The sequence below is a fragment of the Vigna angularis genome, chromosome 2, assembly GCF_016808095.1.
Source record: "Vigna angularis cultivar LongXiaoDou No.4 chromosome 2, ASM1680809v1, whole genome shotgun sequence".
In the NCBI taxonomy this organism is placed as follows: domain Eukaryota; kingdom Viridiplantae; phylum Streptophyta; class Magnoliopsida; order Fabales; family Fabaceae; genus Vigna; species Vigna angularis.
The window spans coordinates 40,903,973-40,929,552 of NC_068971.1; the positions used below are offsets into that span (position 1 = coordinate 40,903,973).

The 25,580-nt window shown below is 30.8% G+C and overlaps 1 protein-coding gene and 1 long non-coding RNA gene across 3 annotated transcripts; both read left to right on the top strand.

The window, feature by feature from the left end:
• Positions 1–1,635: 1,635 nt before the first annotated feature.
• On the top strand, positions 1,636–4,128 carry LOC128195463 (uncharacterized). The gene is made up of 3 exons (XR_008247040.1): positions 1,636–1,928; positions 2,325–2,402; positions 3,984–4,128. It is a non-coding gene; the product is annotated as an uncharacterized LOC128195463 (long non-coding RNA).
• A 3,727-nt stretch (positions 4,129–7,855) lies between these two features.
• Positions 7,856–13,288, top strand: LOC108347974 (protein TIME FOR COFFEE). Of its 2 annotated transcripts, none has more exons than XM_017587448.2 (11): positions 7,856–8,261; positions 8,336–8,584; positions 8,664–8,758; positions 8,847–9,009; positions 9,114–9,399; positions 9,515–9,572; positions 9,665–9,923; positions 10,018–10,111; positions 10,255–10,321; positions 10,463–10,843; positions 10,934–13,288. In XM_017587448.2, exons 1-11 carry the CDS (start codon positions 8,171–8,173, stop codon positions 12,692–12,694), a joined length of 3,504 nt encoding a protein of 1,167 aa, XP_017442937.1. In that variant the 5' UTR covers positions 7,856–8,170; the 3' UTR covers positions 12,695–13,288. The 2 variants fall into 2 exon arrangements, with proteins under 2 accessions (XP_017442937.1, XP_017442938.1); XM_017587449.2 differs by having other exon boundaries at positions 10,045–10,111.
• Positions 13,289–25,580: the final 12,292 nt, after the last annotated feature.

The following is a 25,580-nucleotide window of genomic DNA, read 5'->3' on the forward strand; positions in this document are numbered from 1 at the left end:
AGAAAATAAGATAAAAGAAATTATAATCTATCAGAAATATTATTAGAAATATTATCAAATATAATTTGATGTAAACTCATTTCTTAGCTTAACTTTTCTTATTTCACCATCTATTACCATTTAAATACTCTGACAAGGAACACTTTTAATAAAAACCAACCTAAAATTCTCAAATAGTTAACATTTATCTAAATTCACTATCCAACATCATCTCACACAACTCAATCCAAAATTTCAAGTACATTCAACTTAAATGACTCAAACAAAGAAATATATCTTAACACTCCGATCTTGGCTGAGCTATATTTGACATTAGTCAAATTGTATATGTCTTTAGTTGAGATATATCTATCCTTAATCGAGATGTATCAACCATTGATTGACCTATATTAGACCTATCCTTACCTAAATATATTAAATGGCTTTGTATGATAAATGTCTTTAATTGATACGATTATGTATGATGCATTACGGTGTGAAATCATGTATGGTTTAGTATATAGACGAATGTGTCCATGATTAATTTTTTATTTTATGATGAAAATTAATTATGTTTAGTATATATACACGATTTCTTTTCAAGTTTTTAGGAGTATTCCGAACAAGTTTTACACACAAGCTTGCACAGGATAAACAGGTTGCTTTTTACTTCTTTTTACACTGCTATTCATCTCAACTGTCTTAATTTTATTCAAGTGAAACTTTAGATTCACACTAATATATTTACTGCTCCATTTATACAGAGTCACGTGGAAGTGTAATACTGTATCTTTTTCATATGTAAAAGTCGAAGAGATTGAAGCATACAAAAGTTAATTTTATTTTGAAAAATTAAACAATTTTGAATAAAAATAAAACTATTTAACATTCAAAAAAATTTAAATAATGTTATTGAAGGGATAAAAACATGTATTAAAGACGACCTCTTATTTAATTTAATAATAAAAATAACATCATGAATCATTGTATAAGTATGCATGAACGGGAAGAAAATTGATTCAAATTGACGTGATGGGGGTTAAAGATACGCGGATTCTCTTTCTAGAATGTAATAATTAACATACATTTTCTTTGGTTGAAACCGTCAAATAAAAAAAGATGTACCTTCATAATTGATAGTAATTGATAAAAGAACCAAAAAGAATAAAAAATCCACCAAAGTTTCTATTTCACTTCACGCTACGCTTCCTATTTATAGTTGTTGTGACTTACAACCCAATAATATCACCATTCATGATTAAACTTTTAGTTCTTTTATTATTAGTTTAATACAATGAATCCTAGACGTGTGATAATATCATAAGTTAGCACCAAATAAAGGGTACTTAACCATCATAATTTTTAGTCTTTAATTCAAAAGAAATGATGAGGTTAGAACCGTGGTGTTTATCACGTTTAGGTATTCGGAATTGGACATTCAATACTCAACAACGGCAAATGAGAGCATTCAAAGTTTGAAGAATAAGATTATCTCCTTTTGCATAATTGGTTTTACTTTATCAAACTTCATTCGAACTCTCAGTCGCTGAAAGTGGCGATTAATCATGCATCAATCAAAGCCAAACTTGGCGTACCTTGTAACATTATGAAATCTGTCAGGCCTCAAGAAAAAAAAAAAAAAAAAAAAGAAGAGAACGGGGAGAAAGGAACGTGCGCTGCCACAAAGGGACAGCGAACGTTGCTTCCCCCTTTGAAAACAAAACCAAAAGCAAACAAGAAAAGGAAAGAGAAGAAGAGGGGAAGAGGGAAGAGTTTGGGAAGTTAAAAAGGGAAGCTATGGGTCTGCTGGGAGGGGAAAGGATTGCTGCCAAATTTTTGTGAGAGAGGAGAAGTTCTTGCTGCAAGTTCTGGGAAAGAGGGGAAGTGGAGAACTTTTGAAGTTTTGGAGGAGATAGACTCAAAGAATTTACAAAGGAAGTCTTCAAGAGGTAAGGAGTGCTAGAATTTTCGTTTTGATTAGTTAATCTCACTGTTTTTGTAGAAATCCAAAAGCTTTAAAGTTAAAAATGGAGGTTTTTCTGGTTTTCTGGAAAACCTGTGATTCTGCAGAATCGCGTTCGTCCAATTTGGTTTCAAATTGGACGTTCGTCCAAATTGAGACGAATTGAACGTTCGTCCACTTTGATTTGAACGTTCGTTTTTCTTTAGCTGACGAGCGTTCGCTCATGCGTTGCTCATGCATTCGTCCCGTAGCGTTCGTTCTCCTTTGAGCGCTCGTCCAAACGAGTGTTGTTTTCGATTCTCAGCGTTTGGCCTTTTTGTAAAATGACGTTCGTTCTTAAATATTCTGAACGTTCGTCCTAACAGTATATGACCAAATATAGGTGGATTAACGAGCGTTGGTGATAAGGATTTGAGTAGAGAGCGTCTGTGTGCGCCCGTGAACGTTCGTTCATTTCCGGGTAAGGGGAGCTTATTTAATTTAACTGGTTTGATGTATGTGTGTGAACGTTCGTTGTTAATTGCATGAGTATAATGCATGATGTTGCTGAAATTTTGTTGAATGCACGTTCGTTAATTGATTGTATGAATATAATGCATGATATTGTATTTTCTGAATGTATGAACGTTCGTTATTTTTGGTAAAAAGAGATATATGAATTTACATGATACGGATTGAATAAAATGTGGAAGTTGATGCTGATATGAACGTATGAAATTATGAGAATTACATGTTGAGGTTAACTGGAATATAAATGAATTGAAAAGAGTCTTCCATGATAATGAAGGTTGGTGCCGAACGGTCTTTAACCGTTCGGTTTTTCCTTATCTAAAATGGTCACAGTTTGATTCGTTCATTTGGAATGATTCCTGGTCGAGGACGAGCGTCCTGATGTTACACTGCCTTGTTGAGCGTTCGTACTTTTGTTTGCTCGGTTTTAATGGGAGCGTTCGTCCGAGTACGGTTCGGTCTCATACCGAATGTCCATCCTAATTGGTATTTAATCTTATACTGAACGTTCGTTCTGTTTAGTGTTCGTCCTAATGGTGCTCGTCCTGAACTGAGTGTTCGTCCTTTAGGGTGCTCGGTTTTATGATGAGCGCTCGTCCTAATTTCTGTTCAGTCTTATACTGAACGCTCGTTCTAATTGGTGCTCGGTCTAACTCTGAGCGTTCGTTATGATGGTGCTCGGTTTGAACTGAGCGTTCGTCCCAAAATGGGGCTCGGCATTATTTTGAGCGCTCGTACTATTTTCCACAGCGTTCGTCCAATGAACAGTACCAGACTTGTACATTCTGAACTTAAACCGTTCGTTCTTTGATTCGAACGAGCGTCCCTTTTGGGTCTCATTTCACAGCGTTCGTCCTCGACATATTGGGGACAGAACGTTCGTTTTTGATGGTTTTCTTAAGAATGATGAAAATGATGATGGAATGATGAATAATGAATGACGAACAGTTTATGAGATGAAATGAAAGTATGAATACATGATGAAAAGTGAATGATGAAGAATATATGAGATGAAAGCAAATTGTGACTTTTGAACGAGCGTTCCAGGTAGGAACGACTCAGATGAATGTTGAAATTCGTAAAGTATGACTGTGGGAAGTTAATGCTGGCTGTTCGATCCTGATATTCCGTGAGTGATCATCCTCAAGTAGAGGGGCACGTCATGCGTGGGAATGGCAGGAGGTCGTCGTCCTTAGGGGTACTTTGGACGGACGTACTAACCTCGGGTGGCAGCTGATGAGGATGCCAGTTACCACACCACCCGGGCGCATGAACGCCTGTAACTACGCAGATTTCATACAGTCCGGACAGTCAGTCGTGTTGAGTTTTATTTAGTGTGTGCATTACAGTGGGTTGTTATGTAATGAATATGTATGTTGAGTTATGCATGTATGTTGAATTGTTTACCTGAAATTGCATGTTGATGCATGAGTTGAATTTCATAAGCTTACCCTTTCGTTTCCTTGTGTTGTCTATTGTCCCTGTACGTCCGTCTTGTCATTGCAATGATCATCCGTGTGGATGTGAGCAGATGGAGACGAGCGTTTGGAAGATGCGTTGAATGAAGAGAACCTGGTTGATGTCGAAGTGAAGATCGAGCAGTGAGACCGCTCGGCCTGTATTGTATTTAGTTGAATTGAGTGGTCGTTCGACCATCTTTTGTTTTCGTTTAAGTTTATTTCGACCGTTCGGTATTTGTCTGTGTAAACCGTTCGGTCAGGTTTTTATTTGTGCGTTCGACTTCAGATTGTGATTCATGTTGTAAGGAGTACGGCTTGGCTTTTGTTTTTAGTGAAAGACTGTACTGAATTATTATTAAATGTGATTTTTCTGAATCTATAGTGCTGACTGTATTTTTGGGATGTCACAAAATCACTTAAATTTCTTACTTCACTTCTCAAAACAACCCCATGATGGACTTATAACTTCTATAAACAAAATTGAGTGAAAATGATTTGTAATATTAACCAATATATTGTAACACATCATAAAGCTGTATCCCTGAGAAATATACATTAACAATTAGAGCTATGTTTCTTTCTTTTTCTCACCAACTGGAGTTTTGTCTATGTCAAAATACCTCTCAGCATGAGCTATATATCACGTTGAGTGATTAACAAATCGTGTGAGCAACATAATATGATGAGTGCAATAATTATGCACCATTTGGACCTTGCCTGATGACTACACACTGCTTAAGCAATATGGAGGCTGAGAGCACTTCAGCCGTCTCAACACTATGCTTTTAATGAACTTATATCATCTTTAGTAGGTTTATCTTTCTAGCCCATATATTGCAAATATCCAATTCAGAAAATAACAAAACAATAATATTAAATGTATCGTATGGACTGGATGGCCACACAATTACTTTACATCAAAGTTACCTTACATCAAACTAGCTGGATGGCCTTAGAGAACAAGAAGCAGCTAAATGATTGAACGTGACAAAACCAGCAGGTAAGATCGGACGTCCAGGACCAGAAATGTCTAACCTTAGTCAATTAGTAAGTTTTCTTACAAAGATTAAGGTAAGTGATGATTGAGGTATTGGACTGAGATTGAACCGTAATTAAGGTTTTACTAATCTCAACAAAACTATACATATAGGTCAAATGTAAGAGGTAAGTAATCGCATTTACTGTTCTTTTATTACAATTACACTAAACTCCCCTACGGGCAGTTAACTAATTTAAGCATAGAAGAATCTTTGTCAGGTACACCTCCGGACGGTGGAGCAAAGAGAAGGATTAGAAGAGCAGATATTATACGACATCCTAGAAGAAATTGTGCAGGTGTTAATGACTGAACCTCACACTCGAAACACTAAACATAGAAGTTATAAATATTTAGGATAATGTAAAAAGAAAAATAAATGTTGTTTATGGATAAATAGTTTTTTTTTTTAATTTTCTTTCATTTTAATCAATTTTATTATTATTTTATTTGTTTCAGATTTAGTACTATTTAATATTTTATTTGAATAAACTATTTACTATTTTATATCAATCAAATTCATTACTATTTATTATTATTCTTTTTTCTACAAACATAAGTAGTTCAGTTTTTAATCTTTTCTTCTATAGTATTTCTTTAAACCTTAATATTTATAAGGTTTAAAGATTCTTTACACTCCATAGATTTGATGAGTTATTATATGTTGGGCAGGAGGCCTTATGATTTTATTTCACACACACACATACACGACAATGTTCTACTTGTCTCGCGCTAGACTCTTTAAAATCTATGTTTAATTATAATTTAATTCTATATTGTTAATCTTTATTCAAGAATTGTTTTTAATCGATGTTTCTATATTCATATATCCATCTTACTATTACTATTATTATTATTATTATTATTATTATTATTATTATTATTATTATTATTATTGTTGTTGTTTTTATTATTTATTATTATTATTATTATTCTTGTTAGTATTATTTTTTTGACATATTAATCATCATATTACATAAAAATAATAGTAAAATACGTACCAAATATATATCTAATTTATATTTAATACCTCGTGAGTAATTCACAATAAAATTTATCAATAAAATAATATTCAATTTTAGATATGTTAAGTATACTTTAATATTATATTTATTGTTATTCAAAAGCTACTTAATTGATGAATATGAAATTAATACAATAAAATCAAATAAAAGTAGATATTCATTGTTGAGATTGAAAGATTGGTTCTCCCGATATGATTTCACCTTAAAACATATCAAAGGAAACAAAAAACCTTATCCCAGACTTTCTATCTCGACCAATAAAAGTTATCCAAATGATCAACAAAACTCATAACTTCCCATTGATCTTCATGGCGAAACCTTTACCAAATAATGCCAAAACTCAGAAGTTCTATCCTCCAGGATTACATCATAGAACTCCAACACATATCTTAAACTATGCAAAATCCATATACTTCTTTTTTCTTCATAAGACACTAAGATTCAAGGTTACTTCTCCTTGTGCATTTGATCCCACGAACCCAAATGGAAATATTTTTGAATTATTCTGTGACATTGGATGAAATCTTTATGAACCTACATTATGGGCCATCTGGTGGAAGAAATTTGATAATAAGTGAAAACACATGTATTCAGTTTTTTATAATAAAAAAAACTAATAAAATTTAATCATACAAATAAATATCAATAATTACTTTTTATTTATTTTATACATTAGTTTTATTTATTTAACTTTAAAAAATTAGTTAAACTAAAAAAACGATGAAATTTAAAAGTAAAAAATCACTTAAAGAATAAAATTGAAAAAAGAGTTGTAACCACCAAAAGGAGAAATTTGTTTTATATAATAGTATAATATTAAAGAGCCGATTTATTTGTAATTATTTTTAAAATAAACGAAATTTAGTTAAATAAACATTTTAATACTCGTCTACTTTGTTTATTGAACTTTTTTTACTGTCAGTTAAAAAATATATGATATCAATTTCTTAAATAAATTATCTTTTCAAATCTTCAATTTTAAATTACACTAACCGAAGCAAGTAATCGTAGTTTGTCTGAAAGTCATTTTCTATATCACTTTAAGAAAATCCTAAAATTTAATGAGTGTGGCAGTTGGTCTTTTTGTAGGGCCGGGAAATAATTAATGAATGCTACTATTTCTTTTAACTGCTATTTTTAAAATTTTAAAATAATATAACCTCTTTTCAATTATATCCTTATTTTCATCTTTGTTAAAATATGTCTAGAGATGGAAAAATGAAAAAGTAGTAGATAGTTTATTTAATATTGTACTAAAATAACATAATGTTTTCTTTAATTTAAGTGAAAGAACATATAGAAACACAGTATTAAAGGTAAAAAAGAAATTAACTAAATGTTCATAAATTTCATTATCAGTTTATTAACTACAATAGTATTAATTAATACGAGTGAAGGCAAGCGCTCTCCGGTGGTACCATCTTCGTAATTTTGTTTTAAATTAATAATACAAAATATATTTAATATCTACGGTGGCATACCACAAGATATTTTCGTACTTCTTCCAAGTTCCAACAAAACGACACGTGTATGCTACCCCACAGCAATATCTTCGCTCAGGCGTTTTCGAAGCACGCGCCACTTTACCGCGTATGAGTTGACAGAAAACATATAATGAGGTGACACATGGCAAAGTGCGCAGTGTTGACATCACATTCCACCAGACATGGACGTGTGTGCCATGTAGGCAGTGGCAAACCAGGAGGTCTGTAACCGTCCGATAAGGAAGGCATCAACGGCCACGATGGAGAGAGAAACCGTATGCTATAGTGACGAGGAGTTTGGAGAGTGAGTTGAAAGCGAAATATATAAAAAAAAATAAAAATAAAAGAGAGATAAGATGATTTGATAAAATATTGAATTGTTATTATTATTGTTAATTTAGTTTGATAAAAGAAAAGAGAAGGAGGGAGAAGTGAAGTGTAGTTTGGTTAGAAGAGAAGGGAAGGGACAGAAGAAGAGAAAGAAAGGGAAAAGAAGCGAGGTGATAGGAAAGCGAAAAGAAAGGGAGAAGGAAGTGGGAGCATTTTTTCAGCAGAAAACACTACCACTCCTTTCGGTCTCAAAGGAATCCGACCCTTACGCCGCCGCTTCTGCTGGGATTCCGCTGCCGCATCCTATTCGACCGTTCTGATTTTTCGCCGCTTTCCTTACATTTCATGACACAAAAACAACAAGAAGAAACAGCAAATCCGCCATGGATCGAACCAGAGGAAGATCGTCCTCTATGTCCGCAAACGCTTTCCCCAGACGCCGTCACCCTAATATCCCCCTCCGACCCACTTCTCGTATGAATTGGTTTTTTCTCCTTTTTTTTTCTCTTAATTTTCGTGACGCGTCTCTGATTTGTCTGTTTCGACAGAGGAGATGCAGGAGATGAGGTTAAAGGATAATAATGACGATGATGATAATAATGGTAAGAGGGAATGGACGAAGAAGAGGAGAGGGAGCAACTCTCACAGCACCGAGGAAGAGAGTGTGGGGAATGAACAAGACGCGCGGTTGCATTCTAATAATACGGCGTCGTCCGCATCCGATCACAACCACCGGGGACGGAACGTAATCGACGAAGTGATGATCGGAGCTACAGTGCCCAGGAGGACTCGTTCAGGTTTTGTCTTGATTCTTTTTATTTTTGGTTTCTCTCTGACAGCACTGGTTTTTACTTTTTTGGATTTTTCTTCTCTCAGCTTCTGTGAAAAGACCTCATCACAGTTGGGTTGAGGAGCAGAGTGCTGAAGATGCGTCGCCTTCTTCTTCCAATGTTTCTCTTCCCAAGAAGATGGTCTGAGATACTTTTGCATTTCTTTTATATTCATTTGCTCGATCTGTCCTTTTTTTAAACGAAATTGATAGGATGAGTTTTGTTGCAGAAAGCGATTGGACCGTCTTCGTCGAATCAGGAGGACATCGAGATTGAGATAGCTGAGCTTCTGTACAGTTTGCGAGCTTCCCAGAACCATGATTATTCTTCTTCGCAGAAGGATAAAGCAAGTGATTCCCCTGCACTTTCGTCTTACCCTGCCATTGATATTGGTGGGTTGAATTTTCGAATCAGATAAAGAATTTTACTCTTGTCCTTTACGCTTCTCCTCACCCTCCTCTCCATTCACCTTTTTCGTTGGCTTTTTCATTGTCAGATACGAAGAAAGTGGAAGATTACAGTTCTTCTTTTTGCATTTTACCCCCGAACAATTCAACTCCCGAGTCAGTCGTAATTGAAAGCCATCAACCTGCGAAGACGGAGATACCATCGTCCGTGTCGCCTAGGACGTCTGGAGGTGATGGTATTGAGTCTTCCCTGGGTCCAAAACAAGACGCGGAGGAAGATAGTTTGAGTCCAGGTTGTAGATGTGGGGATGCTGTAGATGGAAAATTAGAATCCAAGTTGGTTGTCGACAAACATGATTGTGCTTCTTCTATAAGGTGAGAATTGAAATTATAGAAAAGAAGAACCCACTTTTGTGTGCTATTGTTGTTTGATTTTCTTATCTAGGTACCTGATTATCGAACCCATTATCTTGTTGCTGAATTTTACTAGGACATGCGATGATGTTTCGGAGGGCAATGACAAACCCAAGTTTGAGATTGATCTAATGGTGTGGATATTTGTCTTTTTGCATCCTTATTACTGTATCTCCCTTTGGGTATTATTGCTGTTAAGTGTCTGAAGATTTTGTTCCAATTACAGGCTCCCCCTCCTGTGTCCTTCTCATCAGAATGGGGTAATTTGTCTAGGGGTGAAGACAGTAATAAGGTGGAAGACAAGGTAGAAAGTATGAGTAAGAAGGAGAAAACACTGGGAGAAATTGAAGAGGTGAAAATGAAAGTTGATTTGGAGAAGCCAAATGGCCATCATGACCTAGCGACAAACCATGAATTAGGAGAACTGGGCAGGAATAGGGAACAACCAACTACTACCGCTACAAATGCCAAACTGGAGAAAACTGGTAGGTTGAGAGATTTTCCTTTATCCTTTTATTGATATGATTAAGCCTACAGCACCACATGCAAACTCTGATTTTGCTTTCTTGTTGAATAGAGGTCTCTTACACTTCTTTACTTCTTCAGCTCAATGTAGTTCAATGTCTTTGTCAGTGGCTGTATCCGAAAGGCTAAGCGGTTTCTCTCCCCTTGGGTACTAGACCATTTATTTTTTTCACAATTTTTTTTTCTTTTTCTTTTCGTCATTTTGATCCGTATCTGATTTTACTTGACGGTTGGTCTCTCGTGAATATTGTGGCTTTGCTTTTTTCTAAGAACAATAACTATAATTTGCAGTTACGTGCCGCCCATGGGGACAGCTGTGAAGACAGATAAAACAACAGGATTATTGACAGCCCCTCAAGTAATTTTATTTCTCGCCTAATTGGATATTGTAATAGTTGTTTAAGTCCTTTCTTTGTTCTTGCAAGTGTCAACCATCTCACATTCTTCCTGTAATATGGACCTGTGTTATTAATGTTTCCTACATAATTCAAACATTCAGCATGGGAACTTTGTGTTGTCTCAACCTCGACCAAAGAGATGTGCAAGTCATGGTTACATTGCTCGGAACATCTTCATGCACCAACAGTGTACAAAGATGAATACCCTTTTGCCGTCCACAATTGGCTCTGGTTCTATGTGTGACACAAAGCTCAGCAAAGTCCATTCTGCTGAAAGTGTAGTTGTTGGGAAGCAGTTTCATAAACAGTCACCAGGCCTCAGCCATAGTTCTGCACCGGAGAAGGGATGGACTACCACTAGTGATTTTAGTGTTGCTGCTATTAAAAAAAGTTCTGGTCCTGCCAACCCAGTGGACACGACGCAAATGAAGCAGCTTATGCTTCAGCAAGGTCAACATCCAGGGTCTTCTGCTAATATAGTGGTATGATCTTGTTTTCCAGTATTTTCTATACAGATAATAGAAATTGGCTATTTTATTTTGAAACGTCATGTGTTTTAACTTTGAATGTAGCATGGTCCTGCTTTTCTAATCCCTCCTGGCCAGCATCAAGCATCTGTAATACCAGGTACTAGTCCAGCTGGTGGTGTGAACAACGCTAGCAATGCTTCCTTGTCTAATAAATTCCAAAGTTCCCCAGGTGTATCTCTTGGTGGCGCAACACTGCCAGCAGTTGCTGCTTCAATGAGCTTTGGCTACTCAAATTTGGCAGCCAATGATGCTCCATATATGACAATAGTTCCGAATAGTGGGTATCCATTCCCCTTTTCAACTCCCCTTGGACCATCTGCAGCTATTAGAGGTGCAAGCCCTGCACAGTCAACACCTATTCTCAATGGGCCTTTGTACTCTTCTCAGATCTTCCACCCACTTCAGTATCCACAACAGCATCCTCACTCCCAACCACTTGTTCAACCTAGTTATCTTAATGGAAGCACATCTAGTGTTTCATCATCATCCCATAAGCAGTCACAGGGAATGCAAGGTAACAACAACCATATTTTGTCCTCCACAACTATGCAACTTCAGCAGTCACAAAAGCAGCACACCTCACAGTCTCATCTTCGCAAGCATGAGACTGGGATAGCCGGAGAGAATTCTCCATTTGCCGCAAGTGGAACAACTTACTCCCAAAAGAATGGATTTGGGCAAAACTTCCCTATTCCAGTTCAGCCACTGGGCCTTTCTTTAGCGCCATCTACAACATCAGATAGTGTTGGTGGCAACAGTGGAAATTTTGGTGACAAGCAGCAACAGACTTTGATGGGGGGACTTGAGCATATTCCATCTCATCCACATGCAATCTCATTTGCTGCATATAATGGGACAAGTGTTCCTTCAAATCTGAACTTCTCAACCATGGCACAAAACCCTGTGATATTTCAGAGCCTGCCAGATATTGCATGGCAAGGATATCATGCTGGAAATGCATCTCATGCAACTCAACAAAAGATGTATCCCATTATAGAAGGCAACAGTGGGGATAGTTCTTCCCACCGTGATGATGAAAAAGCCACTTCCGGGAAGCCATCGTCCAACGGACCAACAACCCTTGTTTTTGATAATTCAGCAAAGAATCTTAACTTAGTTTCATCTCCCATGAATGGAAACTGGCCTAATCGTTCCATTTCGTCAACTGCAACAACCACAAGTTTTCCTCTTTCTAGCAATGCTGTAAAGTCTCAACAGCCATCTCAGCTGCTTCATCTTCAACAGCAGCATGGAATGTTACAGTCGCAACCTGCTGTGGCGACTCGTTATAAAGCCTCGTCAACTAATGCTACAATTGGTGCAAATTTTTTTACTACCCCAGTTTATTCACAAACTCAAACTCAAAGCAAAAGTTCGATTAAAGGCTCCCAGTCAAAAATCTGTGTAGCAGCCCCAGATTCTCTTGTTCATAATCCGTGTAACATAACTTCTACTGCTCCAACTCTTCAAAGTTTTTCCCAGGATCAAGGGAGAGTATTGCAGGGTCAGACCCAAATATCTTTTGGTGGAAATTACATATCGTCCATGCCACTCCAAGGGCAACAACTATTCAATAACAACCAGTCTCTTGGTAATACAGTTGCAGGAGTTCCATCTAGTGGAGCCAACTTGAAGACAAATTCCCAGGGGAGCAAGGTTAGTTCATCAGTGAACTCTTCGCAGATGCAACAAACTGAGAATTCTTCCACTGCGACTGGCCAAAAATCTTCCCCAGTTTGTGGGAGAAATGTCCCATCCATCTTGAGCTCGTGCCCCAGTCACCTATCTGAGCTGAAGTATTAGAACTCGAACGGTATACTGCACGGGCAAAAAAGGATTTCTCTGCAATCCCGCTATTGTTTTTTTTTTCTGGCGCAATGAGTTGCTTGAGGTGAAGCACGCCATTACATAGTTTGCAGTATAAAAGGCTTACGCCTTGAGCTATTTCCAGAAGAGCGGATGGTTGAAAAGAAATTTTTGGATTGGTTTGGAAGCGTGTGTTTATATCCCTTTTGACGTACGGATGCTCCTGGGCGTAGGATTATTGTGGCAATAATATACCAGAGACGTGAAAGAGAACTCTGTTGATAATTTTCCTTGTCGTGACAGAACAGATGCGGCCACTTTTACTAGTGTGTGACAGATAATGAAAGGAAGTAAGGGCATTGGGCCTACAATTTTGAAATCTGAGAAGGGATTACTATCTTTGTCGATACTTTTTGAAAGGCCAGTGCATGTGAGTTTGGCCTTATTATTTGACGCGTTAGATACAATTCTGATATGTAGATATATATCATTATGTCTTTTTCTTTTGGTTTTTAGTTTTAGTTCCATAGTAGCAACTGTACTTAATAAATTATTCGTTTTTTATTTTATATACAAATCTTTAGTTATTACTTGACACTGTGTTGGGTGGATTGGTGTGGCGTTGATTGGAAGAAAATATAAGCCAACGAAACTATGTATTTAATGGAACTATAACTAAATTGGAAAAAAATGAAAGTCATTTAATAATGTATTGGATGAGTGCCACCAAGTTTTGCTAGGATGGAGGTACATCTGGTAAAAGATGATCTTTCTTCCAACGAGGCCATTGTGGAAGACTGGAGCCACTTTACGAATTTTAGATTACTTATAAGTATTGATGTATATTATCTTAAAAACATTATTTAATTCATTACATGTTCATAAATAAACAATACTTACCTGACTCTTTTTCTTTATGATATACTATTTAATAATAAATATTTTTATCCTATTAAAACATAATGTTAAATAAAATAAACTTACATATTTTATTCGTTATTTTGTTAGTGTTTACTAATCCATAGTGTATAAGACGTAATTTCAACTTTTTACTTTAAAAATAATATTCTATACTTAATTACTGAATTCGGTTTATAATAAAGTATCATATACCAATTATTGTGTTATATACATGTTTAAATGTTTTGACTTCACTGGATAACAAACAAATTCGTTTTTGTGTGTACTCTTTGATCTTGTTTTCATTTTTATGAAGAATTTTCATTGATTGGGTACCATATAACTATGAGTAATATCCGTTTTTTTAGTTAGATGTAAATATAAGAATAATTATGTATGCTATCCATATCCGTCTAAATACTTAAATACTTATTTCGTTTCCATTTAGTATTACTAAAGTACTCACAGAACAATTTATTAAGTAACCTTTTATATATATATATATATATATATGTTTATTTATTTTTTCTTTCTCTACATATTTTTGTTTTCTTTTTTAATTGTTTAATTTGTTTTATATTAACAAAATTCATTAACATCTCCGGTGTATTTTTCATCTAATCACATATTTAATTATATATTTATTTTTTGTGCAATTTATTTAAATTAAGTATCAAATTATTTATAAGACACGTATATGATATTTTTACTTCTTTTTAATATTTTTGTTGTTCACTTTTATAATGCGAAATACATTTTAATGGTTTTTATATAATTGTTTTTACTTTCTAACTAAATATCATAGTGTAATTTTATTTATGTAATTGTATAAAGACATTACATTTACTATAATATAATAATTTAATGTCAATGTGTGAATCTTGCTTATTAATTATTATGCTTAATTAATAATTCAAAAGAAAAAAAGATCTATCCTAAATTTTAATTATTATGCTTAATTACTCCTAGTTTCTCACTTTGAAAAGTTTGAAATTGGTCTACGCTTAAACTTTTCTTCAATTGCATCCCAATTTTTGAAAAATTTACTTAATTAGGTCCTTAAAACAGTTTACTAATAATGTTAACGCCACATGTTAATTTACAATTTTTTTAATTTTTTTATAATTTCGTATAACCTTTTTATAATTTTATAATTTAGTTTTTGGAAAAAAATTTGTTGTCCATGTGTTAGGTTGCACGGTATAACATGTGGCACCCAGGTATTAGTGTCAATGCCAGTGTCATCGTCTTGTACTGAAGTTGGCTCTTATAGATTTTTTTATATTCAATTTAGTCTTTATATTTCTTCAAAATGGAACAATATTATCTCTCTAAATTGAAATCAAATTTATTATTTGTATAAATGTTATACTAATAATGTTTAGTAAAAGTGACGTTTTAAAACATGTAACATTATTGTATATGATTAATCTATATGTTTTTTTTATAAGATTAAAACTATTATTTATATAAATATTATACTAATATTTTTATTAAAAATGACTTTTTAACATGTAACATTATTGTATATTTTTAATCCATATGTTTCTTTATAAAATTAACACTAATTAAGTACAATAAAATTGGTCTCAAATTACAGAGAGACAATATTGCTTTATTTTGAAAAAAATAGACCCAATTGAATCAAAGATACATGTATACTACTATAAAGACTAAATTGAGTACAAGAGAATGACATGTGACAATGTTCTTCCACATAGTACTCACTTGTCACAATGAGACTTGACACATGGACAATAAGTTTATTTACAAAAGATAAAAAAAAATTGACACATGGACAATAAGTTTATTTACAAAAGATAAAAAAAAATTGACACATGGACAATAAGTTTATTTACAAAAGATAAAAAAAAATTGACCAGTGACATGCTGTTAATGTCATTAATAAATTTTTTTGAAAAATTGAGATGTAATTGAAACAAAAAGCTAAGCGAAAGCTACCTAAAACTTTTCAACCAAAATAAAGACTAAATGAGTAATTAAACTTAATTATTATTAGTTTGATTCTTTTTTATGATGAATGGTTTTAAATGATAAGAAATGGTTTTAATCTTTCTTACACAATAAAATGGCATAACAAGTGTTTCAATCATTAACATGTTAGTGCTATAAGTATTAATCGTTTCTTGATTAGTGAAATAAACCTAAACAGATTGAAAAACTAGATTTCTAGTAATAATAATCGATTACATAAGTGATATACTCTGTTAGACTAAGCCAAAACACTTAAAAGGCAAAACACTATGTTATAATTGATTACATTAGTTACATAATCGATTAAAACAGAGAAAAAGACATAATTTGTTATACATATAACATAATTTGTTAAGAAAGACAAATGGATGACTAACAAGGTAAGTGGCTAAATAATCGATTATATAAGTTTCTTAATCGAGTAAAACAGAAAGAAAGGTCTAATCCATTATACAAATAATCTAATCTATTAGGTTAGTTGAAAGAGGCAATTATAAGCATAAATGTCTAATTAATCAATTACATAAGTGCCTTAATCGATTAAAACAAAAATAAAAGCTTAATAGATTACGCTATTAACATAATCGATTAAACTACGAGATGATTTGGTTTTTCTATATAAACTAGACTTGAGACCTGATTCTTTGACGTTTTAATTGGAAAATACTAACATTCTCTCTGAGTTTTGAGTACAATTTTTCTTAAGAAGTGTTCTTGGAGAATTTCAACCTTAATTGGTGATCAAGCCATTAAGAATTCATTCAAGATCAAATGGACTTCATTTGGACTGATACATTTGCACTACATGAGTGTGTTCTAATCAGTTTATCATTCATTTGAGTGTTGTGGCGCCTGTGCTGGGTTAACCAGGTTAAAGATTGAGAGTTTCGTCTCTTGCGTTGGTGGAGAGTGAGTGTTTCCTCTCTTGTTTGTGTTGTATTCAGATTTGAGAGTGGTGAGGATAACAATTGAGTGTTTCATTGTATTCTCAAACTCATTTGATTTAATGGATTACCTCTTAACTCAGGTTGTTGGGAGAAGACTAGATGTAGGCTTGTGAGAAGTTGAACCAATATAAATCTTTGTGTGCTTTGATCTTTCTTTCATCTTTCTTTACTTGGTTGATTCATTTATCTTTGGCTGTTGATTTCAAGATTCAAGAACTCTTTAAAAATTTGAAAAAGATTTTGAAAAAGGTTTAAATTCAATTCACACCCCTATAAGGACTCCTAATTTTAACATGATCCAATGTGGTGTCCTTGGACTTAGCAGGCAAGAGAAGAAGAAAAAGCCTTTTGACAGAAGATGAAATTAGGTTTGGGCTAGTCCAACCCATTTCTGGCTCCTTGCACCACCTGGTTGGGTGTTGCTCCCTCCACCACCCCAAGTGCTTCTGCACCTCCCTACTATTTTCTTTTATTCCAAAAATATTCTACACCTTCCCACTATTTTCTTTTATTCCAAAAATACCCTACACCTCCCCACTATCCTCAACAATCTTTCTCTTTCTCTCTCTGCATTAATGAAGCATTTATATGGTTTAGATTTAAACTTGTGATATATTGCAAAATATAAAATTCAGAGGAAACTTCAATATTAGTGCTTCTACCACTTTCATTTTATAAACTTAAAAGTTAGATGCAAATACAAAATAATAAACATAATAATATTAATAGTAAATAATATATTATTATTATTATATACTAACTTTATAATGACGAAAGAACTAAATAAATTCCAAATCTTTAACAAATAACTTTTCTTTTATATTTTAAGTATTTAATAATATTTTTATATTATTTCTCTAATAAATTAAATACTTTATTCAAGTTATTTGAGTCAAACATGTCGGTAAGTTAAAACATAATATAATGTTAAAAATTATAGATATTAAATGTAAAAAAACACACATATATATAAATATTTTTCTAGAAATTTAGAACAAAATTTTACCATTTATTAAGTAATTTGAAGAAAAAAAAAATATATTGAACAGTGAAAATAAGATTGAATCAAACTTATTTAAGGGAAAGTGTAAATAAAATTTTGCAATATATCACAAGTTTAAATCTGAGCCATGTGAATGCTCCATTAATGTGGAGAGAGAAAGAGAAAGACTGTTGAATATAGTGGGGAGGTGTAGGGTATTTTTGAAATAAAAGAAAATAATGGAGATGTATAGAGTATTTTTGGAATAAAAGAAAATGGTGGAGATGTGCAGGAGCACTTGGGGTGGTGGAGGGAGCTAACACCCCACCTGGTTTCGTTCCACGCCTACCTTTTGGGTCTATTTTTATTTTACTTTGTGCACCTCTATATTCACCTCTATATTCAGTATCCGCATACCCCTTTTGTGTTTCATTATTGTTTTTGGGCTTGAAGATGCACCTTAATATTCACTACACACCTTCCACTAATTGATCACTACGTTTTACTATTTTACATATATGTTGATTTTATTTTCTATATGGATTTTATTTCTATTTTGGGATTTTATTTTATTTTAAAACAATTAGTTCTTAAACTTTCACCTCACTTGCTTTTTAACATCACACTTTCTCACACACCTTTTTTTTTCTAAATGATAAAAAATATAAAATTAAACTTTTTTCCCAAATAAACTATTTAAAGTCTTTTGCAGAGGTTAAATGTTAAATGAAATCTAAAGACTTGAAAAGACTTTTTCTTTTTCAAAAAAGACTTAGACGACATAAGCTTTGAAGAAGAGTAACAACACAAAGGATTTAAAGAATTATCTATTTCTTTTCTTCAATGAGTCCTCTTTAAATAGTCATCTTTGAGAAACATCTGTTGCTCGGATAATTGACCTTCTTAGGAGTAGGGACCTTAAGTACAAAGATATGTATTATTCTACATGTTGAGAAGAGCAACATTGCTTTAGTAGTGATAGTGTGTACGACTTGGACAAAACATAAAGTTTTAAGGGAACATTCCCAAAATGTCTTCATATCTCTTAACGCCTTTCTAATATTGTGTAGAGCTTTTGAACAAAGTTTGATATTGTCATTATCTGTAGAAATAAAGAGAACAAAGCACAATAGACAAAGAGATATAGTTCGTAATGGATTTAATGTTCTATCGTTAGATAACATTTAGGCATGTCTCGTACTAAGCGTTTAACATAAGTATGTTCTTTTGAGTAGTATATGTTTTGATGATAAAATATATAACATTTAATACTCCTTGTCTTAGACTCACTTGTTTTTATCAAATATTGTTTAAGTTTTATAACTTCTTCTATAGATACATCATGGATAATTTGCTTACATATTTCAATGTTGTTTTTAGTAAACATATGCTTTAGACGCTTCACTCAATAAACCATATTTCTTTAATTATTGTATGTTAAACTTTGAAACATAAGTTGCTAGACAATTTAGTCTCTTTACAATTTTTTCTTAATACTTTTTTCAAAATAACTCAAAAATATTTTTCACTTCTTTCCTTTTTACATAGTTTAATTTTTTTGCAAAAATATAAAAAAATAGAAAGTTTTCATAAATTAAAAAATATTAACATCTTCAAACAAATAGTCTTAAGAGCTACATGATCAATGGTGAAGCATTACGAGTGGAGATACGTATAATAAGACCAATCCTTGTCAGTTTCACTACTGAAAAATCAAATCAGTTTCCAAATAATTTTTCGAAGAACATAATCCTAATTTCTTAATGAGAATACCTAGTAATAAAATCAATTCTTGTTAGACTGCAAAAATAAAAAAAAATATTTTTGTTTCTTTTGAGTATTATTGTCTTATTATTATTATTTTTAAAAATTAAATATTTTTAAATTATACGTAATCGACTTCTAGACCTAAAATTCGACTTTCGTAGTGCATCGTTAACACCTTATTATGACCAGATAGATAATATATATATATATATATATATATATATATATATATATATATATATATAAATTTAGCATCATTTATAATTAAATATTATGTTACAAGTGAAACAAAATTTAAAAATTTTATAAATAGTTTTTTCTTATAAACATTATTATAATATAAAATTTATTCAAATGACACCAATTTCTCAGTTTGTATTTAATGTTATTAACATAATATTTCCTCATGCTTGGTATTTTATTTTCTATGTCTTTGTACATATATTAAATAATATTCATATAAATAATTAAAATATATAAATGAATACTTTTTCTTATGTAAAGTTAGCAGTTTCATTACAACATTAATATTAATTATATTACAATTATCTATGACTGTTTATTTAAATATAGAATATTTGTTTATTTTTGCAAATGTAAGAATAGTCAGATGAAGTGGTATACATTAACATCCGGATAGAAAGAAAATAAAATATCTACTAATCGTAATGTACGATGTTAAATTAAATAATAAAGAATGATAACAATGTAAGATTTAAACTGAATATCTAAAGAAAAGAAGTGAAATAGAGTGTTGATAATGAAACCAATCTTTACAGTAATTTAAATAACTTTATTAATAATGGATAAATAATGAGATTTTACAATAGATTAAAGATTGGGGCAATGATTAAGTTGGCGACAACAGCAGACATGATGTCCATCGTCGCAAATGTTAGTACCTGGACAGTACAGGTTTTTAGGAAGTGTCGCTTCGCATGGGGCATTGCAATCGTCGTTTGTTACACATGGTGATTCAACAAGGATACATGGGATGTGTTGACCGAACACTGCACACAAATAACTTCACATCATTTTCAATGAATTATGCTAAATTACCCCAAACAAAGCATAAAACATGTTGCTAGGCTCACTCATTTTTTTAATTTCTATAAATTAGTTCTTAAACTTTCAGAAAATAAAAATTTATCTCGAAAATCATAATTAAATTGCTAGTTTCTTTAGTGATACAGTAAACAGATTTTGCACTAATGAATTAGGATCAAATATATCAGAAAGTAGAACACCATTTTCAATTAAAAATTTTAAGATAACATATTTATAAATTTTTGTAATTATATATTATTCTTATATATTTCATTTTTAATTTAAAATGAAACTTTCAACTCACTAACCTAAATGAATACGAATTCAAAATATAATGAAACAATATTTTGACAAAAAAAATGAAAAAGTGAAACAAGATTGGAACCTGTTGTTGAGATGAACATAAAAGCCATTACGAAAAAGATGCAAAGATGAGACCTTGTTGCTGCCATTTTGCTTAAGGTGTTGTTAAGAAGGAGAATGTGCATAAGCCTTTATAAGAGGGTTGTAGTGAGAAGAAAATAATATTAAAATATATATCAAGGGTGTTACTCCCTCCACCCCCACACGTCTCTTTCTCCACCTCCCCAATTTTCTAAAATGCCAATTATATCCTCTGATTTTACTTTTATTATTTTAATATTTTAATTTATTTAAAACCTTTGATTTACTTCCCTCTGCACCTCTTCCTCTCTTCCATTTCCGTTTATCTTTCTCTCTTCCGTCAAGCTTTTTCTCTTCTCTTCCGTCAAGCCTCATCAACCTTTCACTTCTATTTCTCCATTTCTTTCTTCTTCATTTTTCGGAAGAGCGTTTGTGGAGCAGCCATTGAGCATTTATAAACTACTGTAAATAAAATAAATCCTAAATAAAATAAAAACGAAACGTAAAAGGAACACTGCCTGGACGGATGACATCCTTCAACGGATGTCAACATCCGTTTAAGGCAAAACGGATGTCGACATCCGTTTCGCCTTAAACGGATGTTGACATCCGTTGAAGGATGTCATCCGCCCAGGCAGTGTTCCTTTACGTTTCGTTTTTATTTTACTATTGGCGACTCATGGGAAGGATTATAGGCTTGCATATTAAAAGGATTATTGGAAGCATTATGGGAAGGGTTTAGGATTATTGGAAGGATTATGACTACGTACCTGGAGAGGAACCACGACAAGGACACTACACCACAAACGCACTACACCACGTACTGCACCGAGAACAAGAGGAAGATTGCTTGATGATTCTTTTCACGATCACCAAGTTTTGCAGAAAAATATTTTACTCATACAACGAACTACGTAGGTTATCAGTGAAATATGTTATAAATGAGTAAAATTAAAAAACAATAATTTTAAAAATAAAATTTTACTGAGGGGCAAAATAGTAAAGAAAAGATGGAGGAAGGGGCAAAATAATAAAGGGGAGGTGGAGGGAGAAGGCTGTGGAGGTGGAGGGAGCAACACCCATATATCAATGGCTATATTAACTTACTCCATTAATTTACTTTTTAGATTTCCAATCCAAATGTTTGACTCTCTTTTTTTCCTTCTAAAGCCAAGTCACTTTTTTAGTAAGTTTTTATAATGTAAAAAATTTATAATTCAATACTTCCATACTTTTCTTTTTTATTTACTTTTAAATGTAATTATAACGTTTATAAAATAATATTTCATTAACTTAGTGACTTATTTAAGACATAATGTCTTAAAATTAAAATTCTTTGGCTTCATTTCAATATTAATAATTGAAACGCGATGAATTTTTCAATGTTTTGCTCTGTTCATTTAAAATTTTAGTGTAAATAGTTTTCATTTTTTTAAAGTAATTTTATAATTAAAAAAATATTAATTTTAAAAGATGTCAAATGAAAAAAAGAGAGAGGCTAAATTAAGAAAAGTTACTTAAATAGTAAATTAATAAAATACTTATTTTAGTTTTAAAAATTATTTAAATGGTAAAATTGGAAAACAATATGGACATCAAATAGAGGAATTTTATAATTAAAAAATAATTAAATTTAAAAAATGTCAAATGAAAAAAAGAACCAGTTACATTATAAGAAGTCAGTTACTTAATAGTAAATTAATGGAATATTTATTTTAGTTTAAAAAATTTATTTAAAAGATAAAATTTGATTACAAATGTGAACATCAAACAGAGGAGTTATCTTTATATATATTAGCGAAAATACCGCATTGTGTATTCGTATTTTTAAAATATTTAATATTCATTTGTATAGATATATTTTTGTAAAAAAAATTATATTAATTTTATTAAAAAGTATAATATACCTTTAAATATTTGTTTTTTAATTTCGTATAAAACATATCCTATATAATCTTTTTAATTTTAAAGAACTGAAAACAAAAAAGTATATTTTTAATATTTTCAAAATTGAAAATATACATATTTATAATTTTCGATTTATTATTAATATATTTTTGAATTTTATTTTGATTTTGCTATGCTCTTTAAAGGCTTTGAAAATTGGATTATAAAAATTCTTTATGTTTCAGTAATCTTTTGGAGTTTATTCATCTATTCTTTAACATCACAGTAAACTTTCCAAATATAATGAAAACACATTATTATTATTATTATTATTATTATTATTATTATTATTATTATTATTATTAAGCTTAATCACTAATTCAGTAATTAGAAATGTAATTAAATAGTAAAATTAAATATTATTAAAAGAGTGAAAATAATAAATAAATTTACATACAAAATTCTAATAAAATAGTTTAATTATAATGACAAATATATTTAAAAATTATGACATTCAATATTTAAACTACTTTATATTTAAATAATATTATCAAACTTTTGACTCATTAAATAATATTTAATAAAAAATAAAATTATTAAACCAATGATTAAGTATACTAAAAAGGACAAAATAAAAATAATAAATATGTACAAAAGAAAGTATGTCTTTATATATGATTATAAATATATATAATATACTATACTATAATATATATATATATATATATATATATATATATATACACACACACACACACGAGTAATTTATTATTCTTAAGTTAAAATTACAATTAATGTAATTTACTGTTTTTAATTAATTAGTGGATCTTCAAAAATTATTTTTATTTTAATCAATGTGTTTTATTTTTAAAAAATAGAATTAATGCATGTTTTAAATCAAATCCATTTTCTCAAGCTACATTAATGGAATTATTGAAAATTCCTTAATTGTGTTATGAATGTATCCTATTTTAAGCATGCAATTATTTATTGCCAATAAATATAATGGATGAATTTTAATTATTTTTGGTGTTTAGTCTTTTATTTTTGCATTTGAATTTTCAATTAATTAAATTAATGTTTTTTTGAAAATAAGGATTTCATATACCAAAAAAGATAACATAAATAATTTATTTTTAACGCTTTTAATTTAATTTAGACAATAATTAAATTCAAAATAAAACAACATTTTACAATTAAGAATGATTGAAATTGCGCATTCATTTATAATAATTTTGAAATTTAACTTTTAATTAATACTATTTAAATGATATATATTTAAAATAAATATAGTTGGAAAAGTTTTCATAATCTAAAGTTTACTATTAATAAAACCATCGAAAAGAGTTTAAATGAGTTATTTTAATAAAAAACGTTAAATAACAACTAAATTTATATATAACAAATAATTAGCTATAATATTAATTAAATTAGAAATAATTTAATATACTAAAAATTATTAGTATCTAAAGTAATATTTATTATTAATAAAAAAATATAATTAGTGGGTGAATTAAAATTCAAAATATTAAATATTATAGTTTTACGTACTTATTATTATTACTAATTCTAAATTAATCTTTATTTTAAAATCTTGCTAGCAACGGTTAGAAATCAATTTAAACGCGAATTTATAAAATAATTATAAGTTTTATTTATTTTAATAATTAATTTGTTTAAATGAGTACAAGAATAAAATATGTATGTAAATATCGAATTGTTGTTCCATATAAGTAGAGATGACAAAGATATAGAGCTATCAAAATGAGTGTCTCGGTTCGATCTGGTCCGATCCACCACGGATTGGTGGGTTAAACGAGTTGATTTACTAGTTTGCTAACTCACTTAATTATAAGTTTTTTTTAAAATAAGAAAAATATTATAAATAATTTAATTAAAATCTAAATAAATTTCACTCTAAAATGATGTTAAACTTCAAAAATAATTATAAAAAAATATCATACAAGCCTCCAAAAACAAGCACACAAGCACAAAAGACCGAATAAATAAATTTTTAATATTGATAATTTTTGTATCACTTGTCTATCTATAATATTAGAGTCTTGAATACATAAATCTATAATATTTTTCTCTCTTGAAATATTTTTCTTTATCTCATCTACAATATAATAAAAAAAATGCTAACTAATAGTATTAAAACACAAAATAATAAATAATTAAATTAAATTAGGTGATTTGGTGAACCAACCCGACTCATCAACCCGTTTAAAAAATACCATATATATTTTAAAATCCATAAATATATTTTAAAAAAATTATAAATTTTTAGAATAAAATCTAAATAAAATAAAATAAAAAAAGAGTATAATAAAATAAATTTTAGTTTTAAATGCTCCGTGTTCAATATTTTTGTCTGAACATTTGTTATCAAACAGCATAAAAATCTATTTATGGTGGTAGGTAAAACATCATCATGAAGAGAACTAGTCAAAGAATGATTCGCAGTACCCAGAAAAATGAAAAGAGGAGAAAGGTAAGTGTTATATACTGATATTTCTAGCTTGATCTCCGCAATTGGCTGCCTAAGTATGTATGTATACCAAAGTCACATTTTTACGATGTTAAACGTATCAAAGTAATATTTCTATCACTATTAATAACGAGTACTAATTTCTTTAACTATTTTTAACTCAATTTTTTTTATAGTTTTTATTCAAATAGACATAACTATTTTTTTTCATGATTTGTAAACATGTTAACTTATATAAGTTGTTTATTTTTATTTTTAAAATTGGGATTTTTTAGGTAAAAGACTTTTATATATAAAGCCTAAAAAATAAACTTAAAAAATCTCACCAACATGCATGTTCGTCTCATTCTTGTGTCAGTAACATAATATGGAGTTATATATGTATATCAAATTTGAATACATAAATTGTCTGTAATGGATACATAAAAATGAAGATTTATATCAATACAAATGACATGCTCATGAATGATAATTGATCTACCT

Coding starts and splice junctions, on each gene's coding strand:
- LOC108347974 (XM_017587448.2), top strand. CDS start 8,171: ATGGATCGAACCAGAGGAAGATCGTCCTCTATGTCCGCAAACGCTTTC. Junction 9,400..9,514: donor GATTGTGCTTCTTCTATAAG/GTGAGAATTGAA, acceptor GAATTTTACTAG/GACATGCGATGATGTTTCGG. Junction 10,844..10,933: donor GGTCTTCTGCTAATATAGTG/GTATGATCTTGT, acceptor CTTTGAATGTAG/CATGGTCCTGCTTTTCTAAT.